The sequence below is a fragment of the Dendropsophus ebraccatus genome, chromosome 3 (genome assembly GCF_027789765.1).
Source record: "Dendropsophus ebraccatus isolate aDenEbr1 chromosome 3, aDenEbr1.pat, whole genome shotgun sequence".
Lineage (NCBI taxonomy): Eukaryota > Metazoa > Chordata > Amphibia > Anura > Hylidae > Dendropsophus > Dendropsophus ebraccatus.
The window spans coordinates 187,783,036-187,803,100 of record NC_091456.1 but is presented as its reverse complement, the minus strand read 5'-3'; the positions used below and the strand labels follow the sequence as shown (position 1 = coordinate 187,803,100).

General features: G+C 44.2%; 3 protein-coding genes across 5 annotated transcripts in view; 1 reads left to right on the top strand and 2 right to left on the bottom strand.

Moving 5' to 3' along the window:
• LOC138786591 (oocyte zinc finger protein XlCOF7.1-like) overlaps window positions 1-20,065 on the top strand; it is a 496,490-nt gene that overhangs the window by 90,244 nt on the left and 386,181 nt on the right. The window lies entirely within an intron of this gene.
• The window catches only part of LOC138786766 (gastrula zinc finger protein XlCGF26.1-like), a 223,792-nt gene that overhangs the window by 60,993 nt on the left and 142,734 nt on the right, over window positions 1-20,065 (bottom strand). The window contains exons 1-2 of one of the 3 annotated variants that reach the window (XM_069963803.1): window positions 13,058-13,158; window positions 12,673-12,961 (exon numbers count right to left, since the gene is read on the bottom strand). The exons of 1 other annotated variant lie outside the window; for it this stretch is intronic. In XM_069963803.1, coding sequence (XP_069819904.1) covers window positions 12,673-12,856 — 184 coding nt within the window. In that variant the 5' untranslated portion in view covers window positions 12,857-12,961; window positions 13,058-13,158. Of the gene's footprint in view, window positions 1-12,672; window positions 12,962-13,057; window positions 13,159-20,065 lie in introns of those variants that run through there. One more of the 3 variants, XM_069963804.1, reaches the window with a different exon arrangement.
• Window positions 774-6,659, bottom strand: LOC138787578 (oocyte zinc finger protein XlCOF7.1-like). The gene is made up of 5 exons (XM_069964924.1): window positions 5,108-6,659; window positions 4,948-5,017; window positions 3,186-3,192; window positions 2,549-2,676; window positions 774-2,353 (listed from the first exon to the last, which is right to left on the bottom strand). The coding sequence occupies exons 1-5, from the start codon at window positions 6,589-6,591 to the stop codon at window positions 2,024-2,026; spliced, it is 2,019 nt and encodes a 672-aa protein (XP_069821025.1). The 5' UTR covers window positions 6,592-6,659; the 3' UTR covers window positions 774-2,023.

Genomic DNA, 20,065 nt, shown 5'->3' with positions numbered 1-20,065 from the left:
CTTAACTTACTACACCATAAGCGCCCCTCTTTGTTCATTTTTTCATTTGTCTACATCCATATACAATCATGGCCAAGTTTTGAGAATGATACAAATATAAAATTTTACAAAGTCTACTGCTTCAGTTTTTATACTCCAGAATGTTATAAAGAGTGATCAGCTTAATAGCAATTACTTGCAAAGTCAATATTTGCCTAGAAAATGAACTATATATTTACATTTCAACATCATTGCAGCCCTGCCTTAAAAGGACCAGCTAACATTGTTTCAGTGATTGCTCCATTAACACAGGTTTATGTGTTGATGAGGACAGGGCTGGAGATCAACCTGTCATGATTAAGTAAGAATGACACCACTGGACACTTTAAAAGGAGGCTGGTGCTTGGCATCATTGTTTCTCTTCTGTTAACCATGGTTATCGCTAAAAAAAAACACATTCAGTCATCATTGCACTGCACAAAAATGGCCTAACAGGGAAGACTATCGCAGCTAGAAAGATTGCACTTCAGTCAACAATCTATCGCATCATCAAGAACTTCAAGGAGAGAGGTTCCATTGTTGCCAAAAAGGCTCCAGGGCGCCCAAGAAAGACCAGCAAGCACCAGGACCGTCCCTTAAAAATGTTTCAGCTGCGGGATAGGGCTACCAGCAGTGCAGAGCTTGCTCAGGAATAGCAGCAGGCAGGTGTGAGTGTATCTGCACACACTGTGAGGTGGAGACTCTTTGAGCAAGGCCTGGTCTCAAGGAGGGCAGCAAAGAAGCCACTTCTCTCCAGAAAAAACATCAGGGACAGACGGATATTCTGCAAAAGGTACAGGGAGTGGACTGCTGAGGACTGGGGTAAAGTCCTTTTTTCTGATGAATCCCCTTCCGATTGTTTGGGACAACTGGAAAACAGCTTATTCGGAGAAGACGAGGTGAGCGCTACCACCAGTCTTGTCTCATGCCAACTGTAAAGCATCCTGAAACCATTCATGTGTGGGGTTGCTTCTCAGCCAAGGGAATCGGGTCTCTCACAGTCTTGCCTAAAAACACGGCCATGAATAAAGAATGGTACCGGAATGTCCTCCAAGAGCAACTTCTCCCAACCGTCCAAGAGCAGTTTGGCCATCAACAATGCCTTTTCCAGCATGATGTAGCACCTTGCCATAAACCAAAAGGTGATAACTAAATGGCTCAGGGAACAAAACAGAGAGATTTTGGGTCCATGGCCTGGAAACTCCCCAGATCTTAATCCCATTGAGAACTTGTGGTCAATCATCAAGAGACGGGTGTACAAACAAAAACCAACAAATTCTGACAAAATGCAAGCATTGATTGTGCAAGAATGGACTGCTATCAGTCAGGATTTGGTCCAGAAGTTGATTGAGAGAATGCCAGGGAGAACTGCAGAGGTCCTGAAGAAGGGTCAACACTGCAAATATTGACATGCTGCATTAACTTATTCTGTCAATATACGTTTTTGTTACTCATATGATTGCAATTATATTTCTATATGTGATAAAAACATCTGACAAACACACATAAAAACCAGAGGGCAGCAGATCATGTGAAAATATTTCTGCCATTCTCAAAACTTTTGGCCATGACTGTACACAGCTGATCCACCAACGGCCATTGCTGTCCTAGGAGAAAACCTAATTTGATGCGGCTGGTCCACCGATGTCCACTGCTGTCCTTGGAGATAGTGTCACTTTACGCTGCTCATTTACCAATATCCACTGCTTTCCAGGGAGAAAATTGATGTTATGCCGCTGATCCGCCGATGTGAACTGCTGTCTATGGCAGAAATTGAATGCTTGTTTTGTTTTGTTTTTTAATTGTGATTTTTTTTCAACTTTTGACACTTTTACAAGAACATGCATTAACACATTGGTCCTTCTGTAATAGTCCCAGTACTGCAGCTGCCTTAGTTTGTCTGTTTTACTGAGAAATTGCTCATCTCCCAACACCAAGATTTGATTTGAGTAAAACATTTCTCACACTCAGAGTATCAAAATGGCTTCTCTTCTGTGTGAATTCTTCAATGTTTAACAAAATTTAATTTGTCGTTAAAACATTTTCCACAATCTAAACATGAAAACGGCTTCTCGTCTGTGTGAATTCTTTGATGTTTAACAAGATTTGATTTATGAGTAAAACATTTCCCACATTCTGAACATGAAAATGCCTTCTCTCCTTTGTGAGTTCTCTTATGGCTAATAATATTTGATTTCAAAGCAAAACATTGTGCACATTCTGAACATGAAAATGGCTTCTCCCCTGTGTGAATTCTTTGATAGTCAACAAGACGTGATTTCACAATAAAACATTTTCTACATTCTGAACATAAAAATGGCTTCTCCCCTGTGTGAATTCTTGATGGTCAACAAGACTAGATTTCTCAGTAAAACATTTCCCACATTCTGAACATGAAAATGCCTTCTGTATGAATTCTTTGATGTTTAACAAGATTTGATTTATAAGTAAAACATTTCTCACATTCTGAACATGAAAATGGCTTCACCCCTGTGTGAATTCTCTTATGTTCAACAAGATGTGATTTCACGTTAAAACATTTTCTACATTCTGAACATGAAAATATCTTCTCCCCTTTGTGAATTCTTTGATGGTCAACAAGACTTGATTTCTTAGTAAAACATTTTCCACAGTCTGAACATGATAATGCCTTTTTCCCTGTAAGATATTTATTGTGAGTAAAAAAAAATTCTCGTAAATATGAAAACTGAGACTTTCCTGTCTTTTCTCTTTTATGTTCATTGTCTTCTCTGTAAATGTCAGCTTGCTGTGATGGCGCAGAAGATGGGACTTGTATAACAGGATGAGATGAGAGATCTTTGCTGTGAGGGGCTGAGGGTGTATCTGGAATAGTGGACAGCTCCTCATATGTATCTTGTGTGATATGATCCTCTGAGGAGATCTGATGTCCCCCTGGGCTCCTGGTAGAATCATCTGCAAAGGAGAAAACACCATTTCTCTTATTTCCCAGTAATAGACGCTTAAACATATTGCAGACATGGAAAGTTACTCTTTTTTTTGTAACATAATAAGAATGATCAGATCTGTTCTCATCCACAGGAAGTGTCAGGGAGAAGAATCTAGAACCTGGAGGCTGGGTAGATGACGTCCATAAGAAAATTATGGAAACTCTTCTCAAAAAATAGGACTACTGACCCCCTACATACCGATAACCTAAAAAACAGAAAGTGCAACAGCAACCTACAGGTGCAAACGCTTACTGTATATACTCCCCCTGGTGTATACATGATAAAAACCTGCTCTATAGACATTACAAAATGAGAATCTTTGCCAAAATATTTGATCAAACAGAGTGCACCATGTCACCACGTTAAGGTGACCTCAGAGACATGGTCCCTACTCCAGCATTCTCACACTAGCAATGGCCTCTCCTGGGCTGAATAAGCCTACAACTGGGCAGATAGGAGCCAAATCTCTATTTATAACACTTGCAGGACATGGGTGGAGTACAAGACAACAGGAGGCAGCCGCACCCCCTGGAACCTGCAAGGTATCTTATCTAAAGGGCCTTTTACACGGCCTGACTATCGTGCAAAAAAATTGTAAAAATTTAAGCGATAATCTTTTGGTGTAAAAGCGGAAATAATCAAACTACCAACGAATATTCACTTGTACATCGCCGATCGTATCTTTTGGGCCAACCTCAAAATCATTGTTAATCGTTCTCTAGTCTTTCAGTATAAAAGCTGGTCGTTCACAGTATATAGATACGCAATTACGGATATTCACAGAGTATATACAACTGCATTAACGATGATAATTATGATCGCATTAACGACTTTTGAACTTCTAAATGCTTGTCTGTTATAACAAAAAATCATCACTTGTCCTTCGCTAAATGAGCGATTAAGCAATTTATCTGTATGTAAAAGGACCCTGATACTGCTCCGAGGGCTCAGTGTGTGTGTATATAGGAGTTTTTGAAGAGGAAAAAAAACAGACATGCTGATCTTTTCGATGTTTATGTCTAGAAAGAAGCTGCTGTGTCATTCCCATAGACCTGTATGGAAACTCAATACAAGTCTATGGCAGACTGAAGTTGAAACATTGTATCTGTTAAGGCCGTGCTTCTCCACTCCACCCCGCCCACTAAAAGAGTCAGTCAGTCGCCTGTTGTTCTGCAGAGACCAGAGAAGTGAAGAGACTCTGCTAGACCGCACAGAAGAAGCCGCTGACTCTACAGACCCTGGGTCACCAGCCCCCTGACCAGAGCTCAAGCCTGCAGAGACCTAGAAGACGACTACTAGCTTAGGCCTCTCCCTTCTTCTGCTACAGGTCGGAGACTGGAGAAGCCGGCTCGGGGCTTTGTCTGTATTGTTTTGCACCTGATATTTCTTCAGTAAAGAAGCCGCTGTTTACTGTGAACCCTGACTGTCTGGACTTATTACCCATTGGGGTGCACCACATCTTACCATCCCTCCCAGAGAGCAGCAACACGTGGTGACACCTCCACAGTGGCTGGGGGCTGTGTGCTGCCGCTGTCTACTGCTGTCCTGGGAGAAAGTGGCTTTTTACACCGCTGATCCACCGGCGTCCAATAATGTCCATAGAGAAGAGGTAAGTATACACAGCTGATCCACCAACGGCCATTGCTGTCCTAGAAGAAAACCTAATTTGATGCGGCTGGCCCACCGATGTCCACTGCTATCTATGAGAAAAATTAAACGCTTGACTTCTTTTTCAATTGTGAATTTTCGAACTTTTAACACTTATATAAGAACAGGCATTAACACATTGGTCCTTCTGTAATAGTCCCAGTACTGCAGCTGCTATAGTTTGGCTGTTTTGTTGACATTTATTGAGAAATTGTTCATCTCTAGCACCAAGATTTTATATCTGAGTAAAACATTTCCCACAGTTTGAATATTAAGATGACTTCTCTTCTGTGTGCATTCTTCAATGTTTAACAAGATTTGATTTTTCAGTAAAACATTTCCCACGATCTGAACATGAAAATGGCTTCTCGTCTGTGTGAATTCTTCAATTTTTAAAAAGATTATCAGATTTTTTTAAAAATACATGATTTCTGAGAAAAACAGCCCCACATTCTGAACATGGAACTGGCTACTTTCTTTTGTGAGTTCTTTGATGTTTACAAAGATTTGATTTATTAGTAAAACATTTCCCACAATATGAACATGAAAATGGCTTCTCTTTTGTGTGAATTCTTTGATGTCTATAAAGATTTGATTTTTCAGTAAAACATTTCCCACAATATGAACATGAAAATGGCTTCTCTTTTGTGTGAATTCTTAGGTGTTTAACAAGATTTGATTTCTGAGTAAAACATTTCCCACAATCTGAACATGAAAATGGCTTCTTTTCTGTGTGAATTCTTTGGTGTTTAACAAGATTTGATTTCAAAGTAAAACATTTCCCACAATCTGAACATGAAAATGGCTTCTCTCCTGTGTGAGTTCTCTTATGGATAACAAGAGTTGATTTTATAGTAAAACATTTTCCACATTCTGAACATGAAAATGGCTTCTCCCCCGTGTGAGTTCTTTCATGCTCAACTAGATTTGATTTTACAGTGAAACATTTTCCACATTCTGAACATGAAAAAGGCTTCTCCGCTGTGTGAATTTTTTGATGGTGAAGAAGATTTGATTTTACAGTAAAACATTTTCCACATTCCGCACATGAAAATGGCTTCTCCCCTGTGTGAGTTCTCTGATGCGAAGCAAGATCTGATTTTCCATTAAAACATTTCCCACATTCCGAACATGAAAATGGCTTCTCCCCTGTGTGAGTTCTCTGATGCACAACAAGGCCTGATTTATGAATGAAACATTTCCCACATTCTGAACATGAAAATAGCCTCTCCCCTGTGTGACCTTTCTGATGCCTGACAAGTTTTGATTTATAATTAAAATGTTTCCCACATTCAGAACATGACAATGTCTTCTTGCCTGTAAGATATTTTTTGTGAGTAAAGCATTTTTCATGTTGTAAATTTAAAAAATTAATTCTTTGATGGTCAACAAGTTTTGATTTCTTAGTAAAACATTTCCCACATTCTAAACATATAAATGGCTTCTCCCCTGTGTGAATTTTTTGATGGTCAACAAGACTTGATTTCTTAGCAAAACATTTCCCACATTCTGAACATGAAAATGGCTTCTCCCCTGTGTGAATTCTTTGATGGTTAACAAGCATTGATTTGTAAGTAAAACATTTCCCACATTCTGAGCATAAAAAAGGCTTCTCCTCTGTAATATATGTTTTGTGAGTAAAGCGTTGTTCACATTGTAAATCTGAAAACTGAGGCTTTCCTGTATTTGCTCTTTGATGTTCGTCGTCTTCTCTGTAAATGTCAGCTTGCTGTGATGGAGCAGAAGATGGGATGAGATGGGATGAGACAGGATGAGATGAGAGATCTTTGCTGTGAGGGGCTGAGGGTGTATCTGGGATAGTGGACGGCTCCTCATATGTATCTTGTGTGATATGATCCTCTGAGGAGATCTGATGTCCCCCTGAGCTCCTGGTAGAATCATCTGCAAAGGAGAAAACACCATTTCTCTTATTTCCCAGTAATAGAAGCTTAAACATATTGCAGACATGGAAAGTTACTCTTTTTTATGTAACATAATAAGAATGATCAGATCTGTTCCCATCCACAGGAAGTGTCAGGGAGAAGAATCTAGAAGCTGGAGGCCGGTGAGATGATGTCCTTAGTAGTAAATGTAACGGAAACTCTTCTCAAATAAAAAATTAGGATTAGTCCTACCAGTAAGCCGGTTTCTCTGAAAGCTTTACGACAGTAGCACAGGAGTCATGACGTACCTCTGGCAGGAAACACGACACGAAAGGTTGAAATCCCCCCCTTCCCACCATCACCACTGTATTATAACATAACTTCTAGCACCACGTGAGACAGGGTGGGTGGGTCGGTGGTGACATCGTGAAGATTTCGGAGTAATCGGCTTACCAGTAGGGCTAATCCTAATTTTCTCTCCTCCGCTTCATGATGGCACCACAGGAGAATGCCAACATTTACCTTAGGGAGGGACCACAGCTTATAGAACCTTCCTCCTGAAGGCTAGGTCTTCCCTGCTCTGAAGCTGAAGTCTGTAATGGCGACTGTATGTTGTGATGTCTATAGTTTACATATTTGTTCTAGGGAAGTTGAAGCTCTTTCAGCCCAGGATGTAGAAATGGATCTAGTAGCGTGAGCTCTAATCAATAAGGGAGATGGTAAATTATAGGCCTCAATGATAGCTCCTCTAATCAATCTTTTTTTTTTTTTTTAATTCTCAATTTTACTAAGAGTTTTCAAATTTTTAAAAAGCAACCAATCCGGCCATACCCAAATGGGCAGGACAAAACAATCATGGCAAGCTAATTACAAACATGGAAGGAACATTCATCAACGTCAAACATTTGTGCTAAAACGAACAAGTGCACGTCACAAACTTGTGAAAGCATTGAAGAAGGAGGAGTGGGCTACCTACAAGAGCTCCTACAATAAGAAGAAAAGGAGAAAGAGGAAAGGGAGGGGGGGGGGGGGGGGAGAAAAAAGCTAGGATGTCCGCACCTCACTGAGCCAGAAGAGTCTTGTATTCAGCAGTCTCCCTGACTTGCTCTTAGTAAAACCATATCCGGAAAAACTTAGTTAAGGCCATGAAGTTGTGCAGTAAGGTCTTCCATATGTTTAATATCCTCAATCTTGCGGATCCACATAGCTATGCTAGGGGGATCAGGTCTGCGCCAGCGAGCCGGGATGCACGCTCGTGCTGCGTTGATCAGATGCCGGAGGACAGAGCGCCGGTAAGACTTAAGGGGGATATCGGAAAGATGCAGGAGGAAGAGCGATGGGGAGAAAGGGAGTTGACGGTCAGTGAATGTGGAGGAGATACGCCACACTTCTGTCCAGAAGGGTACCAGTTTAGGACAGCTCCAAAATGTATGTATAAGGGTGCCTTCCCCACCACAGTTTCTGGAGGAGGTGGTTCTTCCGGCGGGGAGCCCAACATTGTGTATAGGAGGGAGAGGGAGTGGCGAAGGGGGCCGGAGCCCTGGCAGAGGGTTTCGAAGGGCGTACGGGAGCGGGCAAAGCCGGAGGGGTTTGGGGGGGTGCAAAGGAAGTGATGGAGTTGCAGCGCCCTCCAAAACCCCAGGGGGGCTGGGTCTTAAAGATCCTTAAGGTCAGATAGAGGCAGCCACGTCGGGCCTTGGAGAAAAGCGGTAGCTCGGAAGGAGCCAGCTCGGAACCAGGCTCGGAAGACAGGTCCTCCTTGCCGACCGGAAAAGAAGGGTGGCCCAGGACAGGGAACAGAGGGGAAGGGTGGGGCGCCAAAAAACCATTGGAGAGGTGTTTGTGACACAGCTTCAGTGTGGGGGCGATAGTGGGGTGGGGACCGGCAAGGCGAGAGGCGGCGGGTATCCAAGGAGCCGCCAGTAGAGAGATTGGAGAGATTTACATTTCCAACCCTACACATAATTTAGTGGGAGCATGACTGTGCCAATCCAATACCCGAGAAAGATGGGCAGCAACATAGTAATGGTAAAGGTTGGGGAGACCAAGACCGCCTCTCACCTTGCGACAGTACAGAAATGATTTAGTTAGACGGGGTTGCTTATGTGCCCAGATGAATTTCGTGAGGAGTGTAGAGAGCTGTCGAAAGTAGGACAGGGGCACCGTCACGGGGAGGGCTTGAAAGAGGTATAGCAAACGTGGGAGGATGTTCATTTTAAAGATTGAGCATCGCCCAAACCAGGTGAAGGTGCCCCTGTGCCACCTGAGCAAGTCTGCTTTGATGCGTTTAAGCATCGGTGGGAAGTTCGCCTTAAAGAGGTCAGACACCGTGGGTGTCAACTGGACTCCCAGGTACGTTAGAGAGGAACGAGACCAGCGGAAAGGGAACGAGGATTCCAGGGAGGTAGCAACAGAGTGAGGAAGAGAGAGGTTAAGTGCCTCAGATTTTTGTAGGTTAATTTTATAGTTGGAGAGAGCTTGGTAGCGGGAGAGCTCTGAGAGAAGGTTAGGGAGAGAGACAAGAGGTTGGGTAAGAAAGAACAACAGATCGTCTGCATAAGCCGCAACTGTGCGGTCCACCAACCCCACCCGAACCCCAGCAATGTTCGTATTATTTCTCATGGGCCGGAGGAAAGGTTCGAGGGTCAGGATAAATATAAGGGGGGAGAGGGGGCAACCTTGACGTGTTCCATTTGCTATGGGGAACTGAGGGGACAGAAGGCCGTTGACCGAGACCTGGGCCGTGGGATGGGAGTACAGGGAGCCTATCCACTCCAACATATTAGGTCCAAGACCCAAATGTCGGAGTGTGGCGAAGAGAAACGGCCAACTGACTCCATCAAAGGCCTTCTCGGCGTCTGTAGATAGGAGCATGGTGGGGAGCTCTAATCCATCTTACCAGGACACACTTGGGGAGACTTTTTTGCCTTTATTACATTCCTGGAATAGAATAAACAAATTTTGATCTGTTCTCCTGATCATGCCCCGGTATTGGTGGAACTGAGCACAGATAAGGTGGTGGTAGCACAGAAATTTAAATTAAACTCATATTGGTTAGAGATATTGGAAGGAAAAGATAAAATAAAGAATGAAATTCAGACAGTTTGGGATATAAATAAGGGCACAGCTGGGGCACAATGGGTATGGGATACATTGAAAGCAAGTCTACAGGGTTTGTATTATGGGGAAATTTGTAACACTAAGAAAAAGTTTAGGGTGAAGGAAAAACAGTTAAGAGAATCAGTAGAAAGGTTAGAGGGGGAACACATTAATACACCTTCGTTACAGTCACTTGAGGCACTTAAGAGGGGACAAGATGAATTAGACGGCTACCTTCTGGAAAAAGCGAGACATCAGGTAGCCTTTTTAGGGAAGAAAAGATATAGGGAGTCAGGTACTCTCAATAAAGGTCTTCTGGCTTTGATAAAAAAAATCAAGATAGCAGGAGGGGGATTGACAGTATTGGGCTGGGTTCACACACAGTATATTTAAGGCAGTATTTGGTCCTCATGTCAGGTCACTCAATTAAAACACTATGTGAACAGAGCCTTTCTGTGTTTTCAATCCACTCCTGGTTTTGGTTGCTACGAGGACCTGACATGAGGACCAAATACTGCCTGAAATATACTGTGTGTGAACCCAGCCTAAGAATGGAAGAGGGGAGTGTTACCAACCAGAAAGAGCAAATCCTTGAAGAGTTCCGGAGATTCTATGGCTGTACACATCCGAGGTCGGTCAGGTGGGTGGGGAGTTAGAGAATTATTTTTCAGAAACTGAGATACCACAGATTAGTGAGGCCCAGAGGAATGAGTTAGATAGACCTAGATAGAGCACTAGACTCCTCAAGGAATAGTACTGCCCAAGGGAAGGATGGACTTCCATTTGCCTTCTATAAAGAACATAGAGAGCTGTTACTCCCTGCACTATTGGAAACTCTCCATCAATCTATTGAGGATGGATGGTTGCCAAAATCAATGGGGGAGGTGGACATTATAGTGATTCCAAAGGAGGGTAAGGACCGGTTGGCAGTGGGCTCTATCAGGCCCATTTCTCTAATTAACACAGATGCAAAATTATTCGCTAAGGTGCTGGCTGGTAGGTTAGGAAAGGTGGTTGGGGAAGTGGTGCACCAGGACCAATGTAGGTTCATAGCGGGTCGGATGGTGAAGCATAACATCAGACGGTTATTTGAGAACATCCAGCTAGTAAGGGACCCGGTGTCTCACTCCATCCTGTCATTGGACGCGGTAGAGGCCTTTGACAGGGTGGAGTGGGAGTATCTGTGGAAGACTTTGAGGTTTGGTATTGGTCCCGGGTTTATCCGAATGGTTAAAATGTTGTATAAGGATGCCAGTGCCTGTGTGTCATTGAATGGTAGGTCGTCGGCCCCGTTTGTATTAAGTAGAGGTACTCGGCAGGGTTGTCTCCTCTCCCCCTTGCTCTTCGCCCTCAGCATTGAGACGTTCGCAATAAAGATCGGAGCTGGATTTGAGGGGCGTTGGGGGTGAGGGGGATAGGGTGTCGCTATATGCCGACGACCTGTTGCTATTTTTGGAAGACCCAGTGGTAGAAGTACCTAGAGTGATGGAATTAGTTAAAAGTATAGGTAGGGTATGAGGATTAGCGATAAACTGGGCCAAATCAGTTTTTATGCCATTGGATGGTAATTTAAGACTGGAATTTCCGCCACTTGGAGTATTGGAGAAAGAGGGTAGTTTTAGATACCTGGGGTGCAGGGTATCCAGACGGTAAGAAGACTTCAATATGTTAAATGCTAAATTGATAGTTACACAGCTGGAGAAAAAGGTGGCAATATGGCAAAACCTCCCTATGTCAAAAGCAGATAAGATTGTTTCAATTAGGTCAGTGTGTCTCCCTAAATTGTTATTTTTGTTCGCAGTTTCAACGGTTTGGGTAGATGAAAAATACTTTAAAAAATGGAGAACCATGTTTAATGCTCTAATATGGGGACGGAGAAGGGTCCGTATGAAATTAGATCTACTCTTGTGTTCCAAAAGCGAGAGGGGGTTTAGGTCTCCCGGATATTAAACGTTATTGCCTAGCTTCACAGGTTTATTGGTTGATATATAATAAAAACAGGTCTCTTTTTTTGAGAAGGTAGGTCAGTCATTGGTGCAATGGAATGGGGATATATTCCAGTGGTTAGAAGGTGGAAGGCTGGAGGTTGGGCTCTGTAAGGACTGGCCAATGGTTACGTTTTTGGTAAAAATATGGAGGGAATTAAAACAAGTACGAGGTGTAAAAGGTATCTTTGATTTTGCCCCTCTATGGAAAAATTATAATTTATCGAAGACATGCAAACTAGAGATTTCGAAAACATTGTGGAATGCTGGGATTCAGAAGATTGGAAATATCTGTAGAGGAGAGGTAGTGAAAGGCTGGGAGGTGGTTAAAGTGAATGGCTGAAGCCTTGAAGACAGGCCGACCCACCCTTAGTGGGAGGAAACCCCCGCCCCTCTATGACGCAGCCACATTAGAATCAATGGAGCCCTATCATAGAGGGGCTAGGGTTTCCTCCCACTAAGGGTGGGTCGGCCCGCCTCCAGTGCTTCAACCTGGGCCTGGTGGTACATTCACTTTAAAGAATATAAAATTAGCAAGGGGGGCATGGTTAGAATACAAGATGTTAAGATCAGCATTAATGGCAGATAGAAGGGAAAATATTTTGAGGGTTGGAGATCAGGATTGGATGTTATGTAAAATCATGGGAAGGCAAATAAGAAAAAAAAGAGATCTCCTATGTATATAAGAACTTGGGGAGCGAATATGAGGTGGAGTTCTCCAGTCAGAAGAAATGGAAAGCTGATTTGGGAGAAAGGGTGAATATAGATTGGTCATTAATTTACAAGAATGTTAAGAAAGTTTCAAGATCAAGAGACCACCAGATTTAGAAATTACACAAAGATCAGGATCAGGAGACCACCAGATTTGGAAATTACACAAAGGTGAAGATGCTGGGAGCATCATAATGCAGCTTCCCCTTAATATGGTCCAACAAACGTGGCTAATAACATCAGTAAGCATCAAAAAGTATGATATTCAATACCTTGTGTGTGTTAGTACACAGAAGCCCAGTGCCGTGCGCCCAGGGCTGAGAGTGTGACTGTTCTCTGCATTTAGTGGTCACTACTCACCTGCGCGGTTACCTGTAGTGATGTCCTCCTTATACTGCTCATCACTGCTGTCATCTGTCTCTTCTTCTTTTACTACCTTCTCCATAGCATATTTATGGTTCAGATCCTTTCCTGTAGTAATTTCCTCTTTATACTGCCCATCACCGCTCACATCTGTCTCTTCTTCTTTTACTATCTCGTCCATAGCAATTTTATGGTTCAGATCCTTCCCTGTAGTGATGTCCTCCTTATACTGCTCATCACTGCTCACAACTGTCTCTGGAGCATTAATGTCGTTCCCATCTTCCCCCTGATTCATAAGATGTGAGAGAAATATTGTAAAAGTCATCAGACAGTAGGAGAAGTCAGGTGGGATGTACAGATCATAGGGAACATCTCCATCTACCTGATCCTGATCCTGTGGGAGAAGAGGACGGGGACATCTCTCTGGTGCTGTTCTCTTACTGGATCTGACTGGAGGGAACACATACAGAGACTGAATTCATTCTTTCCATCCAGATAATACAGAGAGGAGGTGTGTATATAGTCCTGTCTATTACCTGCTGATGGGAGGGGCTGCTGATCCTCCAGCATCACATCCTTGTACTGATCCTTGTGTCCTTCTACATACTCCCACTCCTCCATGGAGAAATAGACCGCCACGTCCTGACACCTTATAGGAACCTGACACACACAATGATCACACAGTCATCCCCCCACCCCTCCAGTGGTGTTACTGTATAATGTCCCAGCATTCCCAGCAGCCACAGTCTCACCTCTCCACTCAGCAGCTCCACCATCTTGTTGGTGACTTCTAGGATCTTCTCTTCCTCCATTTCCTCATGTATCAGGGGCCCGGGGATTGGGCTCAGGGTTCTTCCCCATCCTTCACACCCAGGGGCCCCACAGCGCCCACTAGAGGACTTCTTCACTACTGTGTAATCCTGTGTATGGAGAGACACATTACTATCACTCCATCCATTCCCAGAATCCCTCACCTCCCCAGTCCTATCCATCTGTTGTTCCATATATAAGTATGATGTCATGATGACATCACTCCCAGAATCCCTCACCTCTCCAGTCCTATCCATCTGTTATTCCATAGATAAGAATGATGTCATGATGACATCACTCCCAGAATCCCTCACCTCTCCAGTCCTATCCATCTGTTATTCCATAGATAAGAATGATGTCATGATGACATCACTCCCAGAATCCCTCACCTCTCCAGTCCATCTGTTATTCCATAGATAAGAATGATGTCATGATGACATCACTCCCAGAATCCCTCACCTCCCCAGTAAGCAGGAAGAGTATGTGTAGGGTGAGGGTTATTATCCTCTCGGCCATCTTGTCTCTGTCTCTCTCCATGGTTGATGGGTCGGTCTCTTATATAGAAGATATCAGCAGAGGATCCTGTAGAGATGAATAGAAAGTAGAAATGAATATTTGATCTTTGAGGAGTTTATAAAATGTACTCGTGTAGCCATCAGGCCCAGGTGCCTCAGAGTTTTTTAAGAGACGCAATGGTTTCCTTAACGTTGGTCGAGAAGATGGGGGCATTAGGAAAGTTGAGTTGTTCTGGCGTTATACGGGGAAGTGTAACTTTATTGAGCAGTGTATTGGGGTTTGGGGAGGGAGAAGTAGTGCTGGTATAAAGGTCAGTATAGTACCTGTTCAGCCAGTCAATTATTTGCTTTGGGTTAGAAAAATATCTAATGGGATGAAAGGGTTTTAGCCCCCTGCAGATTGGCCTAGAAGTGTCCTGTTTTATTACTAAATTAGCGATCGCTGCGTTTAAGTGTAAGTGACAGAGGGATTCCCCTGTTACTTAACGATCGGGTCCCCTGCAGTGTGACTGTGGGGGTCCTGATCGTTGTAACGGACCGCCGGAGGTCTCTCACCTTCCTCCGTGCACAGGCAGGCTCAATGAGCTGATCGCCTATCACACTGATCAATGCTAGGCCTATGGTATAGCAGTAATCAGTGTGTAATGTAATAAATTAATGTACCAATCCCCCAAAAGGGACTTAAAATATGTAAAAATAAATAAAAACCATTATTACACTACCCCAAAGCCCCTCCCCCAATAAAAGTTTAAATCACCCCCTTTCCCATTATATAAATAAAACATATAAAAATAAACATATAACATACCGCAGCGTGCGTAATTGTCCGATCTATTAACCCCTAGACGACCCAGGGCGTATAATTACGCCATGGAAGTCTGTCCCCAGACGACCTAGGGCGTAACTGTACGCCCTGGGTGTTTCTCCCGCTATGAAGCGTGCTCCGGAGCGGAGCGCGCTTCATAGCAGGTGGGGGCCGGCTGCAATCAGCAGCCGGGACCTCACCGGTAATGACACGCTGCAGCGATCGCGCTGCCGCGTGTCACTAACTCCTTAAACGCCGCGATCGCGGCGCGACCGTGGCGTTTAAGTGTAGGTGACAGGGGGAGTCCCCTGTCACTTACCGACCGGGACCCCCGCAGTGTGACTGCGGGCATCCCGATCGGTAAAACGGGCCGCCGGAGGTCTCTCACCTGCCTCCGTGCGGTCCGATCGGCGATCTGCTACACTGAGCCTGCACAGGCAGGCTCAATTAGCAGATCGCCGATAACACTGATCAATGCTATGCCTATGGCATAGCATTCATCAGTGTAGAAATCAGACTAATGTATGTACAAGTCCCCCAAAGGGACTTCAAATGTGTAAAAAAAAAAAAGTTCAAAACACTATTACACTACCCCAAAACCCCTCCCCCAATAAAAGTCTAAATCACCCCCCTTTCCCATTATATAAATAAAACATATAAAAATAAATAAATAGATAAACATATAATATACCGTAGCGTGCGTAATTGTCCGATCTATTAAAATATAACAAGCGTCATTGCGAACGCTAAACGGCGTACACGAAAAGAGGGAAAAAAGTGCGCGGATTACCGATTTTATGTTACATTATATATATAAAAAAATTAATAAAAAGTGATCAAAACGTCCGATCTTCACAAATATGGTATTAATAAAAACTAGAGATCATGGCGGAAAAAATGACGCCCCATACAGCCCCGTAGGTGAAAAAATAAAACCGTTATAAGCGTCACAATAGTCCCATTTTATTTATAATTAATTGCCAAAAAAAAGGATTTCATTTAAAAAAAATATATAACATTAGAGAATCTGTGTAACCTGCATATGGTTGTGTTCGGACTGACCTATAGAGTAATAGTATCATGTCGCTGTTACCATATAGTGCATTACGTAAACACGGGAACCCCCCAAACGTTACCATATTGCATTCTTTTTTACGATTTCACCTATTTATATCTTTATAAATAATATATTTGGGATTCCATCATACATGTTATGGTAGAATGAAAGACGCCATTACACAGTACAACTATTCCTGTAACAAATAAGCACTTACATGGCCTGTAGATAGAAAACTGAGAGTGCTAGAGCTCTTAGAAGGGGAGGAGGGAAAGGAAAACGCAAAAATGAAAATCCATACTGCCCCCCTCCTCCTTACTATCCCCCCTCCTCCATACTGCCCCCCTCCTCCTTACTATCCCCCCCTCCATACTGCCCCCCTCCTCCTTACTATCCCCCCATCCATACTGCCCCCCTCCTCCTTACTATCCCCCCATCCATACTGCCCCCTCCTCCTTACTATCCCCCCATCCATACTGCCCCCCTCTTCCTTACTATCCCCCCATCCATACTGCCCCCCTCCTCCTTACTATCCCCCCATACTGCCCCCCCTCCTCCTTACTATCCCCCCATCCATACTGCCCCCTCCTCCTTACTATCCCCCCATCCATACTGCCCCCTCCTCCTTACTATCCCCCCATCCATACTGCCCCCCCTCTTCCTTACTATCCCCCCATCCATACTGCCCCCCTCCTCCTTACTATCCCCCCATACTGCCCCCCTCCTCCTTACTATCCCCCCATCCATACTGCCCCCCTCCTCCTTACTATCCCCCCATACTGCCCCCCTCCTCCTTACTATCCCCCCATCCATACTGCCCCCCTCCTCCTTACTATCCCCCCATCCATACTGCCCCCCTCCTCCTTACTATCCCCCCATCCATACTGCCCACCTCCTCCTTACTATCCCCCCATCCATACTGCCCCCCTCCTCCTTACTATCCCCCCATCCATACTGCCCCCCTCCTCCTTACTATCCCCCCATACTGCCCCCCTCCCCCTTAGCACAGCTGGATGCCCCCTCTCCCCTGAACACTGTAAATCTCCTACCTGTCTGGCAGCCAGTGGGCAGATCCCAGGAGGCAGCAGCAGCAGCAGAGCACACTAGCAGGAGGAGGGGGAGGGGCAGGAAGGATTTCCATCTGTACCTTGTGTCTGGCCCCTCCTCCTCTCCAGTGATTGGTGCTCAGGAGGCAAGGGGCGGGGCAGAGAGGTGAGCAGTGACCCAGCATTAGTACATACTGTGGGCAGGGAGCGGGCGGGACAGTCCAGCAGCAGCTGATAAGTCAGGAAGCCGCCTGCAGAGCTGTACAGGAGCCGTGTGCTTCCAGGACCTGCCATGATGTCACAGTCATGTGATCAGTCACATGGAGGAGGAGTCACATGATCAGGGGCTGCTGCTCAGTGTATGCAGGACTCTGCGGTGCTGGATGAGCTGAAGTGATGTGTGTGCAGCAGAGCTGTGTGTGTGTGTGATGTGTGTGGAGCAGAGCTGTGTGTGTGTGTGTGTTATATATGCCTGCAGCAGAGCTGTATATATGTGTAATGTACATGTAGCTGAGCTGTATATGTGTAATGTACATGTAGCTGAGCTGTATATGTGTAATGTACATGTAGCTGAGCTGTATGTGTGTAATGTACATGTAGCTGAGCTGTATATGTGTAATGTACATGTAGCTGAGCTGTATGTGTACACAGTAGAGCTGTATGTGTGTAATGTACATGTAGCTGAGCTGTATGTGTGTAATGTACATGTAGCTGACCTGTGTATGTGTGTAATGTACATGTAGCTGAGCTGTATGTGTACACAGTAGGGCCAGGTTCAGACTATGTAAGTGTGCGGCTGTATTTGCGGCTGTAATTGTGCGGCGGTATTTTTGGTGGTTCATGCGTACGCTGGAAAGTATAGGATATACGGCTGCACAGTGCACACTATGTATGAATCTACGGCCCGATCGTAAACGGACCCGTAAAAAATGAACAAGACCATTGTTTGCGGCTGGACATGCGGCCGAGGATTAACAGGCCGTCCGTACGGAGTACTTCAAAAATAACCGGCAATGATGCCGAATGCCGATGCCTCTAATAGTTAATATATTAAAATAATAAAACACATTTTCGTTGTAATAAAGTCCCTTTCGTTGTTCAATAATTTAATTCTAACGAATCCATCATTGTGCAATTAAATATACTGTTAAAATAAATATATAAATAAATGTATATTTATATATATATTTATTTTTTGACAGTATATTTAATTGCACAATGATGGATTCGTTAGAATTAAATTATTGAACAACGAAAGGGACTTTATTACAACGAAAATGTGTTTTATTAATTAAATATTAATTAGTACAGGAAGCTCCATAAGCCGTTAATTCATATTCCCGGCAATAGAGCTTTCTGTACTAATCATCACTTTACTTTAATGAAAAAATCAAATGTTTCTTCTAATTATGTTATGACAATAGCATTATTAGAAGAAACATTTAGAATTATATGTGCGCTCAGCTGATTGGCTGTTCGGCTGAGCGCACATATAATGAGCCGGTCCGCAGTACAGTGACTTCATTGTGCTGCGGACCAGCGAAGAGGACACATCGGGACATCGGATGGTGAGTATAGAGCTCTCCCCACCCCCTCCCCAGCACTGCATTCCTCCCAGCAAGGAAGGGGGGGGGGTCAGTTAACCCCTTCCTTGCTGGGATGGGTGCAGTCTGACATCAGTCTGGCCCCCAAGGGGTTAAGGAAAATGCAATGCATCCTCCCTTAACCCCTTGGGGGCCAGACGGTAAGCAGCGATCTGTAAAGATGCTGCATACTGTAAGGAGCACAACACCGCTCACAATGATGGGTGTTGTGCTCCTGTTTGTGTGTTTTTTGTGTGTTTCTCCCTTTTTGTTTTTCAGATATCGGTATCCTGGGGATTACGTCGGATTCCATGGACTACGTCGATGACCAGCGTTTTTTTTTTTTTTAATAAAATGGTCAATGAGGGGTGTGGGGGTGTTTTTATTTGAATAAAAATTTTTTTTAACTTGTGTCTTGTCTTTATTTCTTTACTTTATAGACTTAGTAGTGGAAGCCGTCTAATAGACAGAATCCATTACTAAGTTGGGGCCTAGTGTTAGCCGGTATAAAATGGCTAACACTAACCCCCTATTATTACCCCAGTACCCAATGCTACCAGGGGTACTGGGAAGAGCCGGGTCCAGGCTGGTTATAAAAATAGGGGGGACCCTATGCGGGTTTTTTTAAAATAAATAAATAATTTTAAAAAATGCATAGGGTCCCCCCTATTTTTATAACCAGCCGGGTTAAAAACCAAGCGACAGCAGCCTGGTAACACCAGGGTGGGAAGAGCCATTGGTTTAGGCCCTCCCCAGCCTAAATCTTACCAGCCTGCTGCCGCCCGGTCCAGGAGCGCCAATTTTGACGCTCCGGGACCACTGGCACCCGGCTCTTCCTAGTACCCCTGGTGGCATTGGGTACTGGGGTAATAATGGGGGGTTAGTGTTAGCCATTTTATACCGGCTAACACTAGGCCCCAACTTAGTAATGGATTCCGTCTATTAGACGGCTTCCACTACTAAGTCTATAAAGTAAAGAAATAAAGACAAGACACAAGTTAAAAAATTTTTTTATTCAAATAAAAACACCCCCACACCCCTCATTGACCATTTTATTAAGATAAAAAAATAAAAAACCGCTGGTCATCGACGTAGTCCACGGAATCCGACGTAATCCCCAGGATACCGATATCTGAAAAACAAAAAGGGAGAAACACACAAAAAACACACAAACAGGAGCACAACACCCATCATTGTGAGCGGTGTTGTGCTCCTTACAGTATGCAAAATCTTTACAGATCGCTGCTTACAGTCTGGCCCCCAAGGGGTTAAGGGAGGATGTATTGCATCCCCCTTAACCCCTTGGGGGCGAGACTGATGTCAGACTGCACCCATCCCAGCAAGGAAGGGGTTAACTGACCCCCGCTTCCTTGCTGGGAGGGGTGCAGTGCTGGGGAGGGGGTGGGGAGAGCTCTATACTCACCCCGATGTTGCCTCTTCGCTGGTCCGCAGCACAATGAAGTCACTGTGCTGCGGACCCGCTAATTATATGTGCGCTCAGCTGATCAGCCAATCAGCTGAGCGCACATATAATTCTAAATGTTTCTTCTAATAATGCTATTGTGATAACATAA